General features: G+C 43.8%; 1 protein-coding gene across 1 annotated transcript in view; it reads left to right on the plus strand.

Moving 5' to 3' along the window:
* KLHL29 (kelch-like family member 29) overlaps positions 1 to 16,873 on the plus strand; it is a 262,545-nt gene extending 245,672 nt beyond the window's left edge. The window contains exons 12-13 of the mRNA XM_009319728.1: positions 2,588 to 2,732; positions 14,540 to 16,873. Of these exons, the coding sequence (XP_009318003.1) occupies positions 2,588 to 2,732; positions 14,540 to 14,723 (329 nt within the window). The 3' untranslated portion in view covers positions 14,724 to 16,873. The remainder of the gene's footprint in view (positions 1 to 2,587; positions 2,733 to 14,539) is intronic.
* The last annotated feature ends 6,360 nt before the right edge of the window (positions 16,874 to 23,233 follow it).

A 23,233-nucleotide genomic window follows, 5' to 3' on the forward strand; every position in this document is an offset into this window, starting at 1 on the left:
TTCCTGTATCCGTGAACAGTTTCTGCCTCCATGGCAACAAAACAAAAATAAAACCCACTCTCCTCTCTACCTGTCTCTGGAGGGGTGTCCCTCGTGCCTTTCTGCCATATCTTCATGAGGATCAGGAGACTGTTTGCTGTGAACTTCTCCCTTCCTGAAAGAAACAGCAGAGATTTCTCTGTTTCTCTATCTCAGGCTTACTTTATACCAATTTATGAAATTGTAGCTAAAGCCAAAAGCAGTAAAAAGACAACAGATAGGTGATGTATTGAAAAATTTATGAGAATCAAACACAATTGCCTCTTAAAAAAAGAAAGAAAAAGAATATCAGACTGTCTGCCTATTTGAAAAGAAAAAAAAAGTCACTATAAAAATAACCAAGGGGTTTCCCTCTCTTTCTTTAACAAAAAGGAATGTGAAGTCAGTGATTCAGTCTCCTGAGAAATCGCTGTTTCTGCCTTGAGGGACCCCCAAATAATTTTCTTGTGAGATTTGGGAGCTGAGTTCTTTTTTTTTATGCAAGAGTTTCATTCTCCTGCAAAATAGTGCTAGTCGAAGAAAAAAAAACAGGAAGATGTGATAATTAAATATAGAAAATTTCTGATGAGTGTCTTAACTGGAAAAAATGTCACATATGCAAGTCTGATTTGGAAGGGGATGTGAGACGGGTTGTTAGGACAGATAAGTCTTTCTGATGAATTATAGTGGCTTAGTGGCACCGAGAAGAAACTGAATACTCCTTGTTCTATTTTCTGGATGAATTAGTTTCTTCCCATCTGTTCCCAAGGATCAGTGACATTTTCCTAATACGTCCGTGTTTTTTTGACATATGCCTCTAGATACTCAGCATAATAGGAGCCCAACTTTAAGCCATAACATGTTCTGTCTGTTTTCACACTGGGTGCTGCACCCCTGTACGTCCCCCTGGGCATGCACCGACGTAGGGTGAGATGAACTGAGCCAGACCACCCCATGGCCGTGCTGGAACAGAAGCAGACAACACAAACCTTCTCTTTTCCCTCTAGTTTAACCAGTTCAAACCCCAGTTAAGGAAATTATCTCTCTTCTGGATAAATTCATCAGCTTTTGTCAAATTAAATCTCTTGTTAAATATTTAGTGGTGTAAGGTGGTTTTACAAGAACCTCAGGGTTACACCACCAACCGTGCAAGAGGTAAGCAAATGCCAAAACTACAGCTGCTGGGGCTAGTTTAAGCCCATCTCTTTCTGTGTTCCGAAAAGGACACAGTCATAGCGTTGCAGATCTGGGAGGAACATACAGACCCCTTCAACGTTATGTAGAGGCTGTTAGCAGAGAAGTAAGAATGTAGTAAAGATGATACGGCACCCCCTCTCCAGCATGCTGCCCCTGACCCCCCGCACTCAGGAGGAGGGTTGCAGGGGCTGAAGCTGGCAGGACTGTGTCCAGGCTGATTCTCCACCGGCGATGCAAGAGGATCACACTTTTCTGAGCATATAAAAATGCAGATTTTGGAGAGGCTTTAACATATAGCTACACATGGATAGTTTTTATAGAAGTGTCCCCTCACACCAAGGTAGCCACCCAGGAAACATCTGCTTCACGCCCCAAAGGGCTTAGGCTCTTGCTTCTTAGAGAGCTGGTTGTGAGGCTTATTTTAACTCAAATAAAGCAATGTATTTTCCCGTCTTTTGTTCCCAGACATTGCCTATTGGTTTCACTGAAATGTTGATTAAAAAAAACTGTATCGCATCAAGACAGACACCATCATGAGAAATTTCAGCCCAACTGGCTCATATTTAATAATGTGCATATGGCGTGCTAGCAGCATACGGGACGAGTCAACTAATTAAATTAGAATTATTTTATTCAATAATTTATGGTAGTTTTACCAATATTTCTAATAATGCCGCAGCTAACACAAGAATTTTCAAGCATCCTTAGAAACTCTGATTGAACTTGACTTAGGATAAGGGACTTGCTTAATTTCAAACTGCAACCTCACACAATTTGTTGCTAAAATACAGGAGTGCTTGGAGGTGTACACACATCTGAAAATAAAAATGCAGGTGAATTTATGAGACAGATGAAGGCCAAAAAAAATTGGGTCTCAGCGAATCTTTTGGATTATGTGGGTGACCTTCCCACAAGCAAAAGCACAATACAAAAGAGAATCAACTATTGGATATTACTAAGCGGGTCTCTGCACTGTGAGTTTCTTCTGAACTTAGCTGCTGCACAGGCATGGGAAGCATCTGAGTTAAAACTTGCAGCAATTCAAAATTCTGAAACAAGTTGACATCTTAATTTCATAAGTAAGAGTGGAGCTTTCACAGTGACTCCATTAGGCTTGAGGAGGGGACAGTTGTACTTTACCAGTTTAGAGAGAGGTGTGTACTGGGGGATGAAGGACTCATGAACTTTAAAAGTGCCTTTGAGAACTTGGAGAGAGGAGAACAAAACCAGGAAAGGTTTCCTCATTTTTCTTCCTCTAGCCTTGGAGGTTTAGAGAACGTGACTTATCTGTAAATAAGGGGAATGTATAAATAAAAAACCAGTCTCCAAACCTGAGCCTAAAACTGATCTCAGTGTTGCTTTCCATTGACAGATAACAAATATGCTCCTGCAGTCACTCTCAATGGGTTCATCTTCATTCTTGGAGGAGCTTATGCACGAGCAACCACCATCTATGACCCAGAGAAAGGCAATATTAAAGCAGGTCCCAACATGAACCACTCCAGGCAGTTCTGCAGGTGAGAAAAAAACATTAAAACTGAATTACCGGTGCATTAACATTTTCTGCTGATAAATAAGCTAATACAACCTAACAGTGAAGGGGAGAGGGGAATGGAGGTGTGTACTGTCTGGGGGTTTTCCTCATCTCTTTTTCGTACATGTTCAGGGACACAGCATTTCCCAAAGTGCACATCCAGGACCCTACTATGGTTCATGTGTCTCCTCACGTTCAGGCGCGATGGATCGTGGGGAGGGATGTGTGTTGGGCTCCTCCAGTGACTACAGGAACGCTGTTTTCCTCAGTTTGCCATGTGTAACCGGAGGATGATAAATACCTGCTGCAGGAAAGACTACCATAATGTGGAACATGTTTTTACTAACTAGCTAAAAGATCCTTAAAAGAAAAAAAATACTGAGTAAGCACCACACACTGATATTAATTATTATTTATTACATGCTTTTGATTGCTTTTTGGGCTCGCTTCCCCGATCCCGGTCACAGGTTTAACAAACTTCCCAAATTGGCTGACAAAAATAAAACTTGGCACCCATTGCAGGTACTGGCAGAACTTAAAGGCCTTTTAAAAAGTATTATGTGGCTGTTACAGAAAGACGGGCTTGTTTCAGGCTTTATACAGCGCCAGCCCCTCGCAGAGCAGATCCCCGTGCTGGGGACTGGCTGAGCTATTAGTTTCACGGGGAAAAGCCATCCCTGGTCCGCGAACGCTGCCGCGGGCGCTGGGTGAGGGTTTTTTATTGATGTCCGATGCAGCAGCGTCTTGAGGCACTGAGCAAAGCCAGGGTGGAGGGGTTGTGCCGGGCAAGTGTCCAGGCAAAACACTGGCTGGGGTGGGAGGAATAGCAGCGATGGGGCAGCAGCTGGGCCCACAACGGACCCGCATCTCCCAAACATTCAGCCAACAGCTCTGCTCCTTGCACCAGGGGTGTCCCTAGCCCCAGTCCTACCGGTGAAAAACACCTCCATATTCTAACTTGTTGCATTTAACCTTTCGCTTTGGTGCAGATGAGAAAATTCCTTTTTAAGAAAGCATGCTCAGTTTATCTCTTTTTGCTGTTTCTTTCTGGTTTTTTCCTTTTTTTTCCCTTTCTTTTATTAATTTAAGGAGCGCCCTCTCTTGGCTGCTGAAGCATATTTTGTTGTAAGTAAAGGGGTGCGAGCAGCCGGCTCCATCCCCGGTGGCCGCGGCCGTGTGCGTCTTGCACTAAGGACAGGTATTCCTTGTCCTGCCACTCTAGCCGGAGGCGAAGCGGGATGAGGAGGAGCCTGCAGTGCTCAGGCAGCTGCTAATGGTATTTTTCTCCTGAAAACCAGAAATAAAGGGTACGATGCAGCTCAGGATTAGAGCGCTAACCAGCAAAATGAAACACGAGGGACTTACACATTTGATGCATTCCTGTATTGTCCCACAGAGAGGGATGAACTGCTCTTTGAACATCTCTTTTGTAAAACATAACAAAAATCTGTTAATTAAGTATCTGCAATACGCTACAAAAGAAATTGCATGGGTGATTTCAACCAGGGGCTGTTGGCTGAGCATCTCACCAGATGCTTCCCGGGGTTTCTAACATGAAGTGATGCTTTGCTCTGCATCCTGCAGAGGCAATCCAGTGGGAGACCTTGTGATGGACCAAGGAGAGTAAACCGGTGACCTAAATATTAGGCACCGTAATAAACTGGCTTTGCTTAAGTAGAATATGACACCCGTCAGTAAAAAGTAACCTCAAACTTTTAAATTACACTTTTTCTAAAGCCTAAAGCAATAGTGGACTGGAAATATACATTTATGGTGGGATAGTCACCAAAAAAAGGAAAAGTTCAGCACATCTCAATGGGATGCCAAAAAAGGCACAATTTCAAAAATTGTTAAATGTGCTGGGAAACAGTCAAGGAAAAATGTTTCCGCCAAAAGGAGATGTAAAACCTATGACAAAAACTAAATAAATCCGTATGTATGGAAAGAGGAAAAATGGGAGGTTAGCAGTAACAAATAGGTTAAAAACTGGCTGCTGTGTGCTGCAGGAGGCTGAGGGAACCAGTGAAGTACTAAGGGCTAATAGGAGTAAAAAGAAAGGCACTTTAAACCTTTTGGGATCAAATTTGTAATTTTAATCAGTTATAAAACCATTGCTGATGAGGCTGATGAGGTAGCAAAGTGTAACACAGACTGATCGGATGGATATTTCTCATCTGTATTTGGAAGGGAGCAAGAAGGTTTGGTTCCATATTCTGCTGTGAGGGACCAAAAGCGGTCACTGTTGACAGCAAGGAAAGATGTGAACTCAGAAATTAAGTTCTCAAATCAGGCAGCCCGGCCGTCTTAGACACAGGCGTCTTTAGAGACTTTGCTGAGAAGCTGATCAAACCACTAATGTTGATTTTTAATAACTGTTACAGTTCAGGATGGATCAGGGCACTGTCAAAGTGTTTCCATATTTTGAAAAGGTGAAAGGGAGAATTTTAGTGCAGCAATTAATTTTGCAAAGTACCAACATCAGGCTAAGTGAGCCCACTTAGCCTCATGTTGGTCCTCTGCAAAATACCAGAGTGGTTAATTTGGGATTTCATCAACGAATAACTCAATGCTAATAATATAATGAAGAGCAATCAATGCGCTTTCCTGGAATATTGGTCTTGTTAAACCAACCTGTTGTCTTTTGCATTTTTGGGGGGAAATCGGGTTCTTTGTTTTGGTTTTTAATAAAACACGCCTGACTGCTAAAGACAACTGTGATGCTATAATATACTGTGATTTCTCAAAGGTATTTGGCTGGTATTATATGGAATTAACAAGGCACACATTAGAGAGATTAAATCTGCTTCACTGACAGATCTCAAAAGGTAGTTGTTAATGAGAAGATATCATTGAGCAAGGCCACCGGTAGCAAGTATTAATTCTTCTTCAATGCTATTTAATATATCTACCAACAATCCAGGTAACAGAAAACCTCTCCTGGTAAAGGCTGCAGGTGGCATAACACTTGGTGGGTAAAAAATATTACAGAAGGAGCTATTTTAGCCAGTTATCTGCATGTCTCAGTTAGATGGTCTCAAGCTAGCAGCAGTATTTTAAATGCAAAGTAATACATGGAGGAAGCACAATCGCAGGCTGTACCTGCATAGCAGCCCTGCTCCCCTTAGAAAGTCAGGCACTCAGAGGAGGACATAAAGGAGGCCACTCAGAGCTACACAACACAAGCTCTCATCGCAATGCAGTGGATGAAAGGTCAATGCAATATTGGATATATAATACGAGCCCTAACACTGAAATGAAAATAAGTTGAAGCTGGGAAGAGAGAGTGCTGCTGCATGGGGCACTGGCGAGATGAATGCAGGTCTTGGGTCCACGCATCAACATGTGGAAATATCTGCAGGAGTTCAAAGGGAAGCTGCAAAAATGACCCCGGGTTGCAAATCAAATCTTTGACATGAAATTTAAGGAGTTTATCAAAGAAAGGCTGAGAGGTGACTTGATCACTGGGAGCAAGTGGAGAAGCTTTCAGTCCCTCAGACAAAGACGTAGCAGGTTACGAGGGCTAGAAAGTCAAGTTACACATCTCAGCCTTGAAGTGAGACACTTTCCCAACAGCAAGGATAATTAAACAGAGAACCAGCGAGGGAGGGGGCGAACTCATCAACACTCGGTGTTTTTAAGAGATTAGATATGTTTCCGAGAGAGAGGCTGCCTGCAGAAAAGTCCATGGCCTGCATATACACGAGCTCAGATTAACTAAGAACAGAGATCGCTTCTGACCTTAGTCTATGAATCTATAAATTCCTCATTCCACTCATTAACATGGATCACAAAAAACATGGTTTAAAAGCAGCAACGTAAACAACTTGAAAATTAACTGCATGCTATTGATCTCCTCTCACCAGGAATCACTCGACACCAAATTTGCTGGGAAAAAACTTGACCGCATCACTTTTATTTTTATCATCTGCACTGTTTCTACATGTTAGTGACTAGGGAGCATGATGGCTCCGAGCACAGGGAAAAGAAATGTGCGCGACATTCCCCACATGTGAAAAGTTAAAGGTCCGTTCAAATGGTTTTAAGATCAAGTTAAATTATTTTTAATGAAAAATGAAAAATAAATGGTTCAGGTCTCCAGCTCACAATCAACAGAAGAGCAAATTGAGCATCGTTTTCAGATTAAGCCTGGCCTGATGGAAGTCGATAAGAAGTTCGTGTTGACCTAGAATTAACCCTTTGAGGGATGGTGCCAAGTGGGCAAAGAGCAATAATATGCCTGAAGTGTTGTAAAATTCACTGAGAGTTCACACGCAGGTCTTGAACATCTTCCATGCCACGTGTGAGAGTGAGGGAAATATTTGACATTTCCCAAACATCAGGTAAGTGTGTCCTGTTTGCCACACGGACCCCGTCTCGGTTTGGCAGCTCCAAGTTTGAGGGATCTTTGGAGGCGGTGACAGCAAGCAGCAGCCGATGGGGATGAAGAGCTGAGATGATCACACCTTGCTCTGCTGGACACCTCCCTCCAGAAAGACTTGCAAAGACATCCCTTCCCTCCAGCACAGACAAGTCCTCCCTTTGCAAGCAGGCACTCTCCCTTCCCACCATGCCCTTCAAGGGTTTATTTATTTTTCCACAAGCAAAGAGAATACTGAATGCATTTCTGTGCACAATTAAAAATGCCATATTCTGCTTGCTTAGGATGCAGGCGGCGTGCAAACAGGCGTGCGCTACAGAGAGCCTCCACGGGGCAACAGCGGCAGCGTGATGGTGCCAGCAATAATTCTAGAGCAGCTAATTTAGTACCAGCAATTCCCAACAGACACCAGAAAAGCATTTTCTTCCTCCTCTGACTGTTAACCAGTAAGATTTATTAGATGGTTCTGCCAAATAGAAATCTTTAATAAAACTTCGACTCAGGCTGAACAGCACAAAAACAGGGTTGGTTTGTGGATTTTTTTCTTTTTTTCCCCTCTTCTTTTTAAATAAGCCCTTGTTCTTGAACAGTGAAGCATGGTGACTCCTGTGCTTAACTACTAGGCATTGCTAATGTAGGGCACCAGCTGCAGACTCCCCCAGCTGATTCCTTTCCTCATTGCAAAGTTCATGGTAACTCCAGGCACTGGAAGGGGGTAGAGCACAGCTTGTTTGGATGGATATTCCCAGGTGAAGCTATTACGGAGCATGGTTCCTTAATGGCCTCGCATTTCTCAAGCCCGCAGACGTACAGGCTGGGCTGTTCAGCAGGCAGCAGTTGCAGCTGGAAGTGTTTGTGGTCCAGAAGGGAAAACTGAAATCTTCCAGCATATCTGGAAGGAGACGTGTGGCTGGGACTATGCTCCACGGACAGCGGATGAGAACTGCCGCACCAGATTAATAGCAATAATTTCTGTAGCAGTTGATGACATGAAGGATTTCGGTGTGCATTAAAGTGTAACTGATACAGAGCACTCAGGCCGTTACTGATGTGCGACGGACTTTGGAATAAAACATTTTTGTTTTTCAGCAACAAGTAACAATGCCACATGATGGTTTCGGATCATTAACAAAGGAAAGTGCTCACAGAGTAGGGGAGTATATAACTGGAGCTTGGCCAAAACACCCACACGAATAATCCCGCTCCAAAAAGTGGCATGATATCCTCCTAATTGACCATGACTAATCTGGACCCTCATCTATCCATCTCATTGTAAAGATGACACCTCTGGCAGCACAACACAGCCACCCAAGCTCAAGCTGCCTCAGACATCACAACCTGGCTGGCAACCCGGCCGCAAACAATCACGCAGGTTGTCAGCACCGCCACCGAACTCAGGACGACGCTTTGGCACCCTGAGCACCACCACCCACGGAGATGGCGGCGATGCCTTTCACTTCAGTTTTGCAAACCACCGTGCAGGTTTCACTAAAAGGCCCCCAGTTTAAGCAAAAGCGTACGGGGCGCTTGCAGCTCTGCCTAGCACCACACGGAGCGGCTTCCCGCGGTAGCTGGTACCCTGCAGGCTATTCTTACCCTAGTGCTTATTCCACCTACTTGACGAGCATCGTTCAGTTCCACCTCCAGTGAAGCCCTCCTGAAATCTTAGGGCAGGAAGGAAATCCATCCACTAATAAACATGGGGATTTTTTTTCTACTTCTAAGCAGATTCTGTGTCTATCTAACTGATAATATTTAATAACCTTTATGGAACTGCTCCAAATTAGTGAGAGTGTGTGCATGCATAGGCAGGAGTGAGGAGGGAGAGGAGCTTTGTTTGTGGACTCAGAAGATATTAAGTTTCAGGGAATCAAAACAACATGCTAATTCAGCTGTTTCAAATCTCTTTTATAACCCTAGACATTACAGTATAGGATTATTTTTTTTTCTTTTTTAACATTTTCTGATAAGGCTGATGTGATCTTCAGGACTAAACAGGAAATTTTAAAGTGATAATAATCAAAATTAACAAACTTTGCTGGTAGTCCCACTGCTTGGTTCTATGTCTAGCCATCACGACTGGGAGCAAGAAGGGCTGGAGCAGGAGTTCCCAGGCACTTGGCTCTCAAACACTACAGAAGAGAGGCACTGACATCCTCTGCTTTGGGTTGCTTCCAAATTACTGCCCATCAGGAGACTTTCACTATAAGATGCTTTTGAATGAAAAGTGGAGGGTCCATAACACTCTTGGTGGGAAGGTGGCCATCAAGCGAATGGCAGCTGAGCTGCCTGAGCTGGAGCACAGGTAGGGCAGGGTTTGCAGAGACATCAAGTGGTTGAGCAGACAGCAAGGCTGGTGTTCAGGTGTCATTAAAAAGGTTGATTAAAAAGCAGTGCAAAGTCAAATGCAGCAATGAAGGCAAATCAGATCCTGGGCTGCATCCGCAGGGACGTTACTAGCTTAGATAGAGATGTGATCATCCTACTCTGCCCAGCGCTTGTCAGGCCGCACCAGGAGCGCTGTGTCCGCTTCTGATCCCCACAACTCAAAAAAGACATGGACAGACTGGAGAGGGTCCAAAGGAGGGTCACAAAGATGATCAAAGGGCTGGAGAACCTGCCCTGTGAGGAAAGACTGAAGGAGTTAGGTCTCTTCTCCCTGGAGAACAGAAGGTTCGGGGGGGGCCTCACACAGTATTCCAGCACTTAAAGGGTGGCTACAAGGAGGATGGAGGCTCTCTATTCACAAGGAGCCACATGGAAAAGACAAGGGGCAATGGGTACAAGTTACACCAGGATACGTTTCATCTCAGTATAAGAATTTTTTACAGTGAGAACAATCATCCGCTGGAACAAACTCCCCAGGGACGTGCTGGAGTCCCCATCACTGGTGGGTTTCAAGATGCATTTAGACAGGGTGCTAGATAATCTCATCTAGTGTCCCTTTCCCATGAAAGGTTGGACCAGGTGATCTTTCGAGGTCCTTCCAACTCGGGCTGTTCTATGATTTTATGATTCAATCATTTGCTTTTTTCCATCAAGTCCTTTAATGGCCAGATGTCAGAGAGGGATCTTCTCTGCCATTTGTTTGCTCAAGCTGGGGAAGGACTGCAAGGTGGATAGGCAGAGAAGAGATATAAAGGGTGTTCAGATTACACAAGCACTCCAACCATGGACAGCCAGGTCCCCACCAGCCCTTGGTGCCCCTCAGCCTCATTGGGATTTTCTTAGGAGCGTGATTCATAGCTTCATGGAGGTCAGCAGATGGACCAGACTAGCGGTGGCAGTGTCGGGGGATAGTCACAGCATGATCCTGTGACACTGCTCATGGTCTGGGCAATGAAGGACGCCCTGGCACCTCGGGTGACTTGGCTGCAGGGCTATAGGTGAAGGCAGTAATTACCCAGGGAGTAGAAAGGAGGGTCGTTAGCCTGCCGGGTAACAATTTGCAAAATGCTGAAATGTATTTTCCTGGAAGGAGTGGATGAAGTGACCTCCATTTTGATGCCGATTACCTTCACCCCGGGCGTGCTGCTGGAGAGACGGGGGTCTGGCTGTTCCTTAGCTGGGGAGGTCGCTGCCCCCAAAGCTGCTGGGGGTTTTGTGTCCCCGCAGTGAGGCTCTGCAGCGCGGAGCTTCCTTCCTTCCCAGGCTCTGACAGCCTATAATCATTTTATCTCTCAGGATTAATGGCACCAAGCAATAAACTCGCATCCTAATTATTGTAATTATTTCTTTCTTTGTACGTCAGCCTTGGTAACGATGTTTTTACAGCTGATGGGATGGAAGGGAGGGGAGAAAAGAAATATTGTCACAGTAATGAAGAGAGAGCAATGAGCATACTCCTTTCCACTCACTTTCCTCAAGGTTTTAGAGCCCACTTGAGTTTCCTATTCCCAAAGGTCCCAGAAATTAGCAGTGATTGCCCTAATACTGCAAAGTAGCAACAATCTAGGACTAAATTCCTAATTGATCTTAAGTACCTACCTCCCACTTTAGCCCCGGAGATGCCTGAATGTCTCCGAAGTCCCCTGCACACGTAAGTACCCGCTGCATACTTAGAACTGCCTATTTCTTGATAGCAGGAGTAGCTCACTGTTTCTCTTAACCTCAGGCATGACTCACAAGCTAAGCATTATGCCAGTCTTATCTATGGGAATTGCATACGGAGGGGGCAGAAGCTACTCTAATCACCATTTATACAGTCTTCAGAGGGTGGAATTCAGCATCCATTTCTTCCACAACATATTAGCACCATGATGGGAGGCTACAGTATTGAGCTGCTTGTCGCAGCCGCTGGGCAGGAATTTCTTTCAGTGCTGTAGCCCAGGTGCTGGAGAACAAGAGCGATGTTCACCCACTCGCCGTAACCCCTAATCCAGAGCGTGGGCTGGGGAAGAACCCGGACGCAGATTGTTTCAGGAAGGTGTGCTTGGCTACTCAGCTGCTCTAAGGTGGCAGCAGCTCTGGCTTAGAGTAGCTACTACTAAACATGCCCCAGAGGACAATTTACTAGAAGAAATGTGGGCAGCTAAGATACTATAGAGGCATTTATAAAGCACCCACGTCCCCGTTTAGAGACCTAACACTACATGCCTAAGGGGGTACTGGGCACTTAAGGCCAGACTTCCACTACGCAGCACACAGCCAGCTAGGAAGGGCTGGTGGTTGCTTGGTCCCTGTTCCCAGGGTCACCTACAGTGTAGACGGAAAGGTCTCCACACAGAGTCCTCCCTCTGTCCATCCCCTTCTTCCCATCCAGATCAAGAGCTCTGTGCAGAGCAGTCTCCTCAGGTAACGAGCAGTAAGTATTAGACAGGCCCCGTATGTAAGTGGTAACAGCCACTAAGGCCCTCTCCTGTGCTGGTGTGAGGTGCTGTCATCTACACCAGCGTGTCTACACCGGTAAATTAAAACTTAGCTGAGGCCAGTAACAGGCAGTGGACCTTGATCATCGACACTGATGGAACGGGCCCTGGGCTCCATGCACCACACTAGCACTTCCTTTAATTACCCATTATTGATAATTCTGCAGCCAGATCTTCCCTGGGTATCTTTTCTTCTTTTGGGGGAGTTTGTTTTTTCCCACTTCACCCAGTGAAGTTGCTAAATTAATCCATTTGCTTTTTTGGGGGTCAGGTTTTGTTTAGGTTTGGTTTTTTTTAATGACTGATCGGCATTTCATTAGAGAACCAAGGCAACAAAGCTGCTCTGTACCGCAGTCCATCTCTGACACCGGACCCTCTTCTGCCTAGCACATCCCAAACCACATCCCAATTCAAATAAGCTTCCATCTCCTTCAGCTTCACTGTTAAGAAAACAAAGTGAAACACAGTCAGCAACCACTACCTCATGGCCTCATTTCTAAACCCTCATCCTGCTGGTTTCAGCAGCCCCTCCACCACATCAAGACTGTTTCAGCATGGGGTGGGACCATCCTCACCCCCTCCCCATGCCATATTTTGCAAGCTGTAATTCCCAGCCCGGGAACTTTGTCTGCTTTACCGGGTCGGCTGGTCCTGCCACCTCCACTCCCTCCTGGCCATAGGGACCAGAGCTCACCTTTTGGAGCTGGGCTCGTTCTCCTTCAGAGCTGTCTTTCAGGATGACATTTGCTTTACTCAAGTCCTTGTTCTTCCCCATTTCTCCCTGACGTTTCAAAAATAATTACCAGTGGTTCAGTAAGTTCATTAGCAAACTCCCTCAGGACCCTGGGCTATGTATCATCCAGCCCTGCTGATTTGTGGATAGGCTCTAATCAAGTGTTTCAAGTCTCTCTCTCCTTCCTCCTCCTTTCAGATTAACAGTTATTTTGACAAGATTCTCATTATTTCCTATTTCCTGGCGGTACCCAGGGACTAGGCTTATTTGAGTCCTCACTGTTGTCATTGTGGGTTTATTTTTAACCTCAGGCTCCGCTTCTCCACAGGGACATCAGAGTTTTGTGTTCTTCAGAAACACGTGGTTTTATTGGTGCCATTTTAGTCTCGGTTCATCCTGGGTCTTCCAGCGGTCTCTGTCTTTTGCCTTTATCACTTTTCACTCTTCTTCCCGCTGCTCCAAAATTAGCTAAAGAAATAACTTTGCTTTTACCAAGCCTACAGAGTTACTACCCTTCTCCAGCTTCTTAGATCTAGGCCACCTTCTGGCTGCAATTCATTTCTTGTCTTCCCCTCCCTCTTTTTCTCCCTGCTGTCTTCAGGCATGCATGCACGTACTCTCCATTCTCCTTCCCAACACAACCATCCACCGGCTGCTCTTGGAAGGCACCCAACCACCAGAAGACCGCGTGGAAGGGACCCCAACGACCAGCAAAGCCACCGCCAACCCCATCCAGCTTAACAACATCTTTAAATGTTGGGGGGCAAACTCAGGCTTCCCGGCAGATGAAAAGCGGAGCCGCCCCCACTTCTGGGTTCCCCCCGTGCAGTGGGAAGGCAGCATGGAGAACACAGCAGGTTTTTCCCACCCAGCTGCCTGCTGCCTCTGTCGCCCTTCTGCTCTCTCCGAATACACGCACGGGAGCCCAGCCCCTCGTTGTCCGTCTTCATTAGCCCAAAGCAAGTGAGAGGCCGAGGGGTTAAGTGGAAGGAGGAGAAAGAGATGAGGCCAAAGGGCAATTTTTCTTTCAAGTACCTTCCACACCTATGCACCTTCCCTCCTATCGAGAGCCTACGGACCACGGGATTAGCCCAGCCTCATTATCCTTGATTTGCAAGAGATGGCTGAAGTCGAACACTTACTTTTTTTTTAAAATGAAAGGTTTGTTGTCTTCTTCAGATGCCAACATATAGCTCCCCTGCCAATCCCTCAGCTGCACATCCCCAACCATCAGCTTCATGTGCCCCGGGCTGGCTTTCCACTTGACACCACCTCCCCTGCGTGCGCAAGGAGGACAAGTCAGCAGGACCTCCAGGCTCCTGCGCCAGAGCGTGACCATGGAAGGGGCTGAAACAACAGAGCATTTTTTGGAGGTTTTTTCCCCTGCTTTGCAGCATTCATTGATAATTAGAGGAGTAACTTGAAGCAAGGGTTTATTCCAACTGAGGCAGCAGGGACCCCAAATTGCTTGAATTGCTTTTGCACGTGCATAGTGTTAGAGGGACGCATCGTCCTGCTACGTTTGCTGCAGATCCCATATGTGGGCTGGAGAAACATCTGACTTGGACTAATTTCTGTTGTTTAAATTAGAGACAACATTTACCTACCTGGCAGGAACACAAAAAGGATTAATTTGGGGGAGAGAAAGGGAGAGGGAAGAGAAATGCACACACAGCTTTATATAGATAAGAATAAAAGGTCTATTCATCGTTTATCCCTTGTTAAGAAAGATGGGGTTTGCTTTAAGCCTAAAAAGAAAACTGTTGGGCAAGACGACTAACTAAATCTTTCTTCTTTTAAAAAAAATACAGCGCTGTGGTTCTCGATGGAAAAATTTATGCCACTGGTGGGATCGTTAGCAGCGAAGGACCTGCCCTGGGAAACATGGAAGCCTACGACCCTAAAACGAATACATGGACACTTCTACCAAATATGCCCTGCCCTGTTTTTCGACACGGCTGCGTAGTAATCAAGAAGTACATTCAGAGCGGCTGATGTTACCCAGGAGTTGGACGGAGAACTGTTTGTACCTGTTGAAAGCAGGCAAGAAGAATACTACTACTTAAGAAACAAAAGCAGCAAAGCCAGCCAGTGAACATATTGCTCTAAAGTCTTGAATAGTGTCTACATTGAATGTAGAAAAATCATCCTCACCTTTTGGTGAACAAGGAGCAGAGAGCTCCGTGCTATGTAAGATATTGTAACTTAATAATACAAGGGTGTCACTAGATGTTATAGTGACACTTGTTCTGGACGTCGGCTTTTGGTCAACCCAGGTGCAATAGAATTTCACATATTTTTTAAGCTGGGGAAGAGAGGAAAAAAAAAATCTGCATTTTACTTCTAGAGCTCAAGCTTGATTCTTAAAATAACCATGCAGATTAGTTTTACTATTACACTTTAGGCATCAATCTATTTGAAAGGTCAAAGTGTCCTTACCACTTTGATTCCTACATTTGTTTTTAACAAATACATGCTTTTCAATACCAATGACTGAGAGAAATCTTGTGTGAGAGATGGCTTACGTTGATGTCAGTCTTCCATCAGATCAAACGAATCTTTCAGTTCTCTAGAGCAGAGCCCAGAAGGGGGGTGAGGTGGGGACCGGGGAGAAGAAGAATAGCCATTGGTAATAAATTCCATGTAAAATGATGAAAAAAAGAGATCTGTTGGGCTGGATGAGTTTCTGCTCCCGGTGATAGTTGTGTAGGCACGTGTGGCCATGCCCACGGGTGGTGGTGGGGCTTCTAAACCTTTTCCTCCCGGTTTCTGCTGATGAGCCAACTTGGCAGTTCTCGATTCCTGTAACGCAAAATGAAAACGGTTGCGATTCCAGAGGCGTTCTCCTGATAAACCCGCTCTTCACTTCTGATTGGGATCACGTTGAAACACAGAGTGTAGTGTGAGATTTCCACGGTTTCATCAAATGGAGAAGATGCCTCCTGTTGTGGCTACGCACTCAGTTTTGGCTCTCAACCAAAATTCCTTACCTTGGGATATGCGCCACTATCTTTTATGTAAAGTCTGAGAAGTTTTTTTATTTTATTTTTCAAGTTTCCCCATAGGTGTGGAAACCTTATACTTCTCTTATTTACAGATTTTAAACACACAAGTTTAAATCCCATGGTAGAAAAATGCATAGACTTAAGCCCAGTATAAGAGACTTAAAATGATTACTATGTAGAGTTGTAAGTATATGCACAGCACAGGGGTTATATTTTTATATATATTAAAATATTGTCTATCCAGAGAGCATTGTGATGTGGAAATTCTTTATAAATTTATACATAAAAGGATCAAATGGGAGATGGACCGGGTAACATGAAGGGGGCAGGGGAAAGAATCTTAAAATTCACAAATAGGAAGTAACCCCGAGCTAAGGATTGTCTGATTTCTTTCCAAGTAGAGGGAACAAAGTTGCCATACTTGCCTTTGCAGACGCAAATCCCAAATGCCGTGACGGTAATTCAAGGAGGGTCCTATACAGGGCGTGGGTGACATCTTACAGTCAATATCTAGTTGAATTTCATACCAAATACGCTAGCCTTTTTATATGGAGGGAGGTCTGCCTACAGCTTTGGGGAAATCAATGCAGATGGTTAGCTAATCATCTTATTTTATTAATAATCATTTATAAAATAAAGGAAAAAAACGAAATTTGTATCTTGCAGTATTTAAAGAAAAAGTGCTCAAGTTAGCTGAGTCAAGCTGTAGGGTGACTCAAGTCTCTCATTTTGACAGTGAGGTTCCAGCCTTTGTTATGCAGTTGTTTTATTTATTCTTTAATGAAAAAAAAATAATAAGCACAACAAAGTTATATACTAGTATGTCATTTAAAGTATTTATGTCAAACAGGGTGCAAGTGTGAACCTAAAGATTGGAGCACAAGTTTCTAACTGCCTGGGGCAGGACTAATTTTAGTGTTGGTGTGTGTCTACCTCCAAAGGAGGTGCTACCTGTCAACAAGACCTAAACACATTCAACATTTCCAATTTAGCTTATTTCTTCATTTCTCACACTGGAACAAAACTGGCTATTTCTGTGAATAATATTAAAAACAGGGTTATCTGTAATGGTATTGTATATAGTTTATGTTTACTGTTAAGTTCTTGTTATATTATAATAAATATATTTATAGATCTAGATTCAGCATCCAGATTGGATTAATTTTGTCACGACTGAACAACACTGCATGAACGGTGAGTTCAGGTTCCATCCCAGCCACGGATGAAAATGTGTTCATTCCATCCAGCTACCTTCTCTTGCAAATCCAAAAATGTATTGCTAATATTTAAATGCTCGGTAGCTTCCAAAGTGCTTCCATTCTCCTTTCCGAAAAAATTCCTAGAAGTGATTTTGGATTTTATTCAGCAAGACTGGTTCTTCATCTATTTCCCAAAACTTACTATTAAGTAAAGAACAAAAGGGCTCAAGATAGTTTAAGAAACTATCTTGAAAAAAACTGATAAACAGCTTTTTTTCTTTTTTTTTGTTTTTGTTTTGTTTTAAATGAAAGCTAGGATTTGTACTGCACTGCTGCTGCGATGTCTAGAGGATGAAAGCCACTTTTGCCCTATGGTCAAAATTCTTTCGCATCCAGAGCAGGAGCTCTGTAACTCACTGGATACATCTTTCAGAGAGCGCTTAAGTGCAACAGTTCATGGGTCCTTTGATGTTTCATTAGGGTGTCATCTGGTAGTTGTAAAACTGGATATGGAACAAAGATGAGCCAAATATAACTAGTCTCAAATACCACCGCAGTGGAACATTTCAGCTGGATCTTATGAGGTAATATCTGTTCCACACATTAACAGGAAGAATCTAACATATACTGAAATTGTCTCTGGTTCTTAGAGTACATCTATGCGAGTATTTAAGAGCAGGAACCGCAGTTTCTAAAAGTTTTAGTTTAGGCTTAGCGGCTGAGGTTGAACAGCCTGTGAAGATTACTAAAAGCCTTGCAATTCAATATTATACAGCCATGCTGCAATAATCCAGCCCAAGCGGTATGAGTTGCCAACCTTTTCATCAACACTCTGCAAAGATCTCTTACTCAGCACTAGTCAATAATACTTGGTAGGATGAACAAGAGACAGGCTATTTGCTTTACTTGTATGTGAAAATTATTTTAGTTCCCCTCTGGGAAGCTGGCTGAGTGCTTTTGCCAAATGAATCATGTGCACCTATCTGCTCGGAGATTTTTCTTCTTAAAAGCTTTAAGAAATTCAGGGGACAGGCTGGCTCAGCAGCCTGATAATGATAAAAACTCTTTTGTTCGCTGGTTTGACTCTCTCCTGGCTCACCTGGGAAGGAGAGTGATCTCCGAACGGGGCTGTTCACAGCGTTCAGGTAATCACCTACCCCTGGCAATTTACACAAGTCACCTGCCTTTCTCCCATCGTTTCATCTAGTGGCAAACACACCATACTAATAAAACCTCAGCAACCCCGTCTTTTAATTAACTGCCGCTCGGTGTTAAGGCTGAGCTTAGCACTATGCAGTTGGAGCAAGCTAATTAGAGCGTCATTACACTTCAGCTTGCCCTTGGTGGAGTCCAGACAAACAGAACGCCGGCACGAGCACCCACTTTCTGCAGCTGCAGGGATTATCTGGGAGAGGAGCCGCAGGCTGCACGAGTGCCATTATGTTTAATCAGCGGAGACGGCAAAGGCACAAACTGCTTCAAGTGCCTTCTCGTGAAGAACGTCTCTGAAAGTTGGAACCGATCCCAAAGCTTTTCTCCGCTGTCTTGAACACAAGGGCAAAGTCTCAGCGCCATACTGCCTCCCCATCACCAACTGAAAAAGGTGACTTAATACTCAAGTGGAGGGTAAACCTACAAACAGCGTGTGCGGTCAAGTCCTGGCAGGCTGCAACCTGTGCCAGGTCCCAGGGAAGACGCCGACTCTGTATCCACTTCGACGCTTTTACAACTTGTCGCGCTAATACAAGCTTTTTAAATTGGATGAGACCCTTAAGCTCACCCCTTAATGCCTTCTTTCCCATTTCAAGTCGGCTCAAAAACAGGAGCTGAAACACGCTTTCGGCTGCAGCAGAGATGCCAGCACATACGGGAAGGCAGCAGTAAGTTCCCATTGTCAGTGAGTGTTCTGGGTTGATAACTTCAGACTGCAGAAAAAGCCAGAAAGAAAATGGTCTGGAGGGAAGCAGATGGATGTGTCTCAGGCACAGTGTTTCCATCACTCATTACATTAAGCTGGACAGCAATACCAGAACAGAAACACCATTTTTCCTCTGAAAAGCCAATCCATTTGAGGCATGATTAAACACTCGCTGAGGTTAGAATTCATGAAAGCAAGAGCTGCCATCATGGGCTCCTTAGCCGAGCTGTGCGAGCATGACAAGCAGACCAGCACGGTCTCCAACTGCTGGAGACTGGAAACAAAAAAGAAAGTGGCAGACTACCTTGAAAAATGACTCTCCCTTTGCTACTCACTGGTGTTTTTTCTTTTGATAACACACACTACTTTTAGTAATTCCTGTTTAGCTAGCGGATTTCTTAGAGAGTAACAAATTCTAATTATCTAAACAAATTCCGCTTCAATCGGTAACAGCTTTACACACAGAATTAAATGTTTTGGCTCAGTTACTACCTGGGAGAAGGAAGCTCCAGTGCTGTCATCAAGCCAAATCTGCCTCTGAATTTTTCATTAGTAGTGGTCCATACAATGAAGGTTTGAAAGGCTGCCTGCTGGTTTTAATTTAATCATGTTATTTTTGAACCGCATTCTCTTTTCCTTCAGAGTTCATATCCCAGATCTTACGCAGCAAGATTCATATTAGCAACGGTATCAAACTCTTTCACGACCTGTCCAGAGAACAGCACTAGTAACTCAGGTTTTTTAACAGCTTGACAGGCAACTTCAGCATGTAGCTGGTAAGCAAATTAATACAGAACTAGGAACTGTGATGACAACTGGGGCTAAGCTGAAGATTGCTTGAAGTCATGCCTCGCACCACAGGCAATACACACACTTCCTCCGTCACCCGGCATCAGTGACCTTTTCTCACATTTTTGTGGCTAAAGAGCAGACACCTAACTAAGGTCACCAGTGACACTCCTACATAAGCTTCAGCTTCCCACCTCATTAAAAAAATGTTTATAAAAATAATAGCTCTTACAGGTAGAAAGGAACCAATTCCTCTCCACATCTTGGGAACTTAAACAAAGCAGTCCCTAATTTCTAATACAATGTCCTTGTGCTGGTGGACAGCATCAGGGTACGGATCGGTGAACTGAATAGTGAAGGTGACGCACCAAATGCTTTAAGTCTTAAGACTATAATGAGCATTACGCTCTACCAGAAACACTGTCCCTCCACTCAAGTAAAAATAAACAGCTATCGCAAAGCAAGCCTAAATTTCCAAGCCCACTGGAATTTCTGTAGCCACTCTGTTTCCATTAAAAGAGAACATCTTTTAATACGTTATTTACTTTCATGTCCAGTGAATGCGGTGCTCCTTTACTTGTTGACACAGAGTTCAATTTTACCTGCTTCAATTTATGCCCAGCTTTTCTGCAAGCTGCCTGCTTATGCACTGGAACATATAAATGCCACACACAGCCTTTCCAGGGAAAATGAAGAGTGGAATTGTGGCAGGGAGTGCTTGGGAATGGCTCACGTTTCTGTTTTCTATTTGGCAAGAGGTATCCCCTATGGGGATTAAGACATCCAGACTGCCTACTACCTGGAGAGGATATTAGACTTTCCCTAGTGGATAAGGGTTTTCAAAGTCAGGAGGAAACCGAACACTCAACCATCTCGAGAGAGCCCAGAAGTCTCTGCCCTGCTGACATTCATTTTTAATAACACATGGGTATTTCAGAAAGAGTGCTGATAATGTGACAGTTATCAAAAGGGCAAGTGAAATGACTGGGTAATTACAGGGCATTCACCTGACATCAATCCCAAGTAAAAATGGAAAGATGATATCTAACTAAACTGATCATGAATCAAAGAGATAAGAATAAATACGATGATTTTCTAGAAAATCAAGTGTATCACACAAACCTGATCTCATGCTCTGACAGGATTACACATTTGATTGATAAGGTAATAGATTTTCAACAGCATGTGACAAAATACTTCAAATTTCTCCGTGTACAGTATTCAGACAGCAAATATCGAACAGGCTAAGAATAGGCAGATTAACTGAGGAATATCTAATCTGTTCGAGTAATTCTCAATTTGGTATTATCGGTGTCTTTCTAAGGGGGGAATCCTCTTCTTCCAAAGTTCTTGAAGGAAAATGTTGACCTTGTAACAGACCTGTGGAAACAGAGATTAGCAGAGCAAAAGGTAATGAGGACCGAACAAGTCACACGTACTGGGCTGGCTCTTCTGGCTGGCTAGGACCACTAAAACAAAACTTCTTTTCATAAAGCTCAGCAGGACCTCAGAGAGGTGGGAATGAGGAAGGCTGACATTCAGGATGGAGAACAGCATCGTGAAAAGCTGCAAGTCTGAGGAGAGTCAAGCAACAAGAGCTCCCAGCCCAATTTCATGGCATAAAAGGACTAAATTGATCTTTGGATGTGTAAAAGGGGGAACATGAGTAGGAATCAGTGATTTTTAGCTCTATATATGGCACTGGTGGGACCGATGCTGGAATATCACATCAATTTCCTCTGTGAACAAATCTTTTTGAAGATGTTGAAAAATTGACCTACTGCAGAGAAGAGCCACAAAATTGACTTAAAGGCTGGAGAAAATGCAGTGAAAGCCATAAAGAGCTCATTCTGCTCAGCAAAAAGAAGACTGAGAGGCTACTTGATCACAGTGCATTAGTAACTTGGGGGGGAGAATGTATGTATGAAGAGTCTAGAACATAAAGAGAAAACAAGAAGCAGTGCCTGGAAATAGAAGCTGGACTAAAACAAACGAGGAATAAGGCACGTGTTTCTACCCATGAGCTTAACCACTTGATGAAAAGCTCAAAGAGCAGGGTAGATGTACAAACTCTGCAAATCAAGACCACATAGAATCACAGAATCATTAAGGTTGGAAGAGACCTCCAAGATCATCGAGATCATCACGTGCCCTTCTTGAAAAGACTGTTAAGCCATATTTAAGTTAGTAGACCCTGTGCGTGCATGAGATTAAATCATATGTGCCACAACATCAGATTCAACAAACAGTGTTTTCTGCTGACATTATTCTCCATGAATAAACCCGAATTTTTGTGACAAATTGCTAAACATTTAAATCATCATTAGGTGTCAGCTCATTTCCATTTCCAAAATTTATTCTCACGTATTGAAAAGATTAACACTGTAAAATTTATGCTCGGCTTGTGCTTTCATGGCTGTCCTCTGAATCTTGTGAAAAGGAAGCTTTTTATTTCAAAAAAAGCTTTCTGCCTTTGGGACATGCTTTAAATTTTAAAGCAGGACTCTGAAGCACTCTAACCCCAGTATAAAGGCTAGACATTAATTTTAAACCAGTTACATCTCCAGTGCTTCATGAAAATGTAGTCTTACATGCTCGTATTTCCGATACTTAAAATGTCTACACAAAACTAATTTATTACTAAACTGACATTAATAGTCACATACAACACGTGACTATTCACATTGTATTTCCTTCACCTCACTGAACTTTTCATAATGTCACAGAGAATGCAGTGGGCATCACTTCAAAACTCATTTCAAAATTATATACACTAGAAACCTAAAAGAGATTGGCAATTTGTCCTTCCCTAACACCAAAATCAGGTATCACTGTTCTTCCAGGTAGCCTCCGCATACAGAAGGGATTCTACAAGGTGTAACGAAGTCAGCAAGAGAACGCAAGACCTTTACAACAGAACTAGAGCTGGGGTTTTGGAGATGAGAAATAGTTCCTTAACTAAACCAGCATTATCTTCTTTCCCTCTACAGCAGAAAGACTCGATTTCTTAGCAAATTAATTTAGTCCAAATGTAACACATTTTCTAGTATGAATATTTTGGTCTCCACTTTACTTCCTTTGCTGAAGAAATATTTCAAAGGGACCCCTTTCAAAGGGAGCCCTTTGGAAATTTCCCCAAGTCTTTCCTTCCTCTCAATCCACAGTCCCAAAGCTGACTTCTACTTCCATACAGACACAGTCAAACATCTCGGGGTTATAGCACAATTCAAATCTTACACTGATGCAAAAGGGTTTGCATCACGATGCGATTCACCTCCACAAAAAAACCCAGGATGACAAATGGCGTGAGCATTCCCAGCAGCCATGCAAGTCTTGGCACCTGTACGTTTCTCACGCGTACTCTACCAAATTCCCGACTGCTGAGAGACAGAAGTGAAAAAACCAGAACACGGAGAGGAGTTCACCACGGCAGAACCGACTCAACTTCTGCAGTATGCCAACACATCCTGAGTGCTGCAGCAGTGATGCCCCAAACGCGGAGCTCTGCATCTCCTCCTCTGCTCTCACCCTGCCCCGCTCTTGTAACTGAACGTGAGGTGCCTTCTAACACGGCTTAACTCAAGAATACCTTTT

Source organism: Pygoscelis adeliae, unplaced genomic scaffold (assembly GCF_000699105.1).
Source record: "Pygoscelis adeliae isolate BGI_AS28 unplaced genomic scaffold, ASM69910v1 Scaffold121, whole genome shotgun sequence".
Lineage (NCBI taxonomy): Eukaryota > Metazoa > Chordata > Aves > Sphenisciformes > Spheniscidae > Pygoscelis > Pygoscelis adeliae.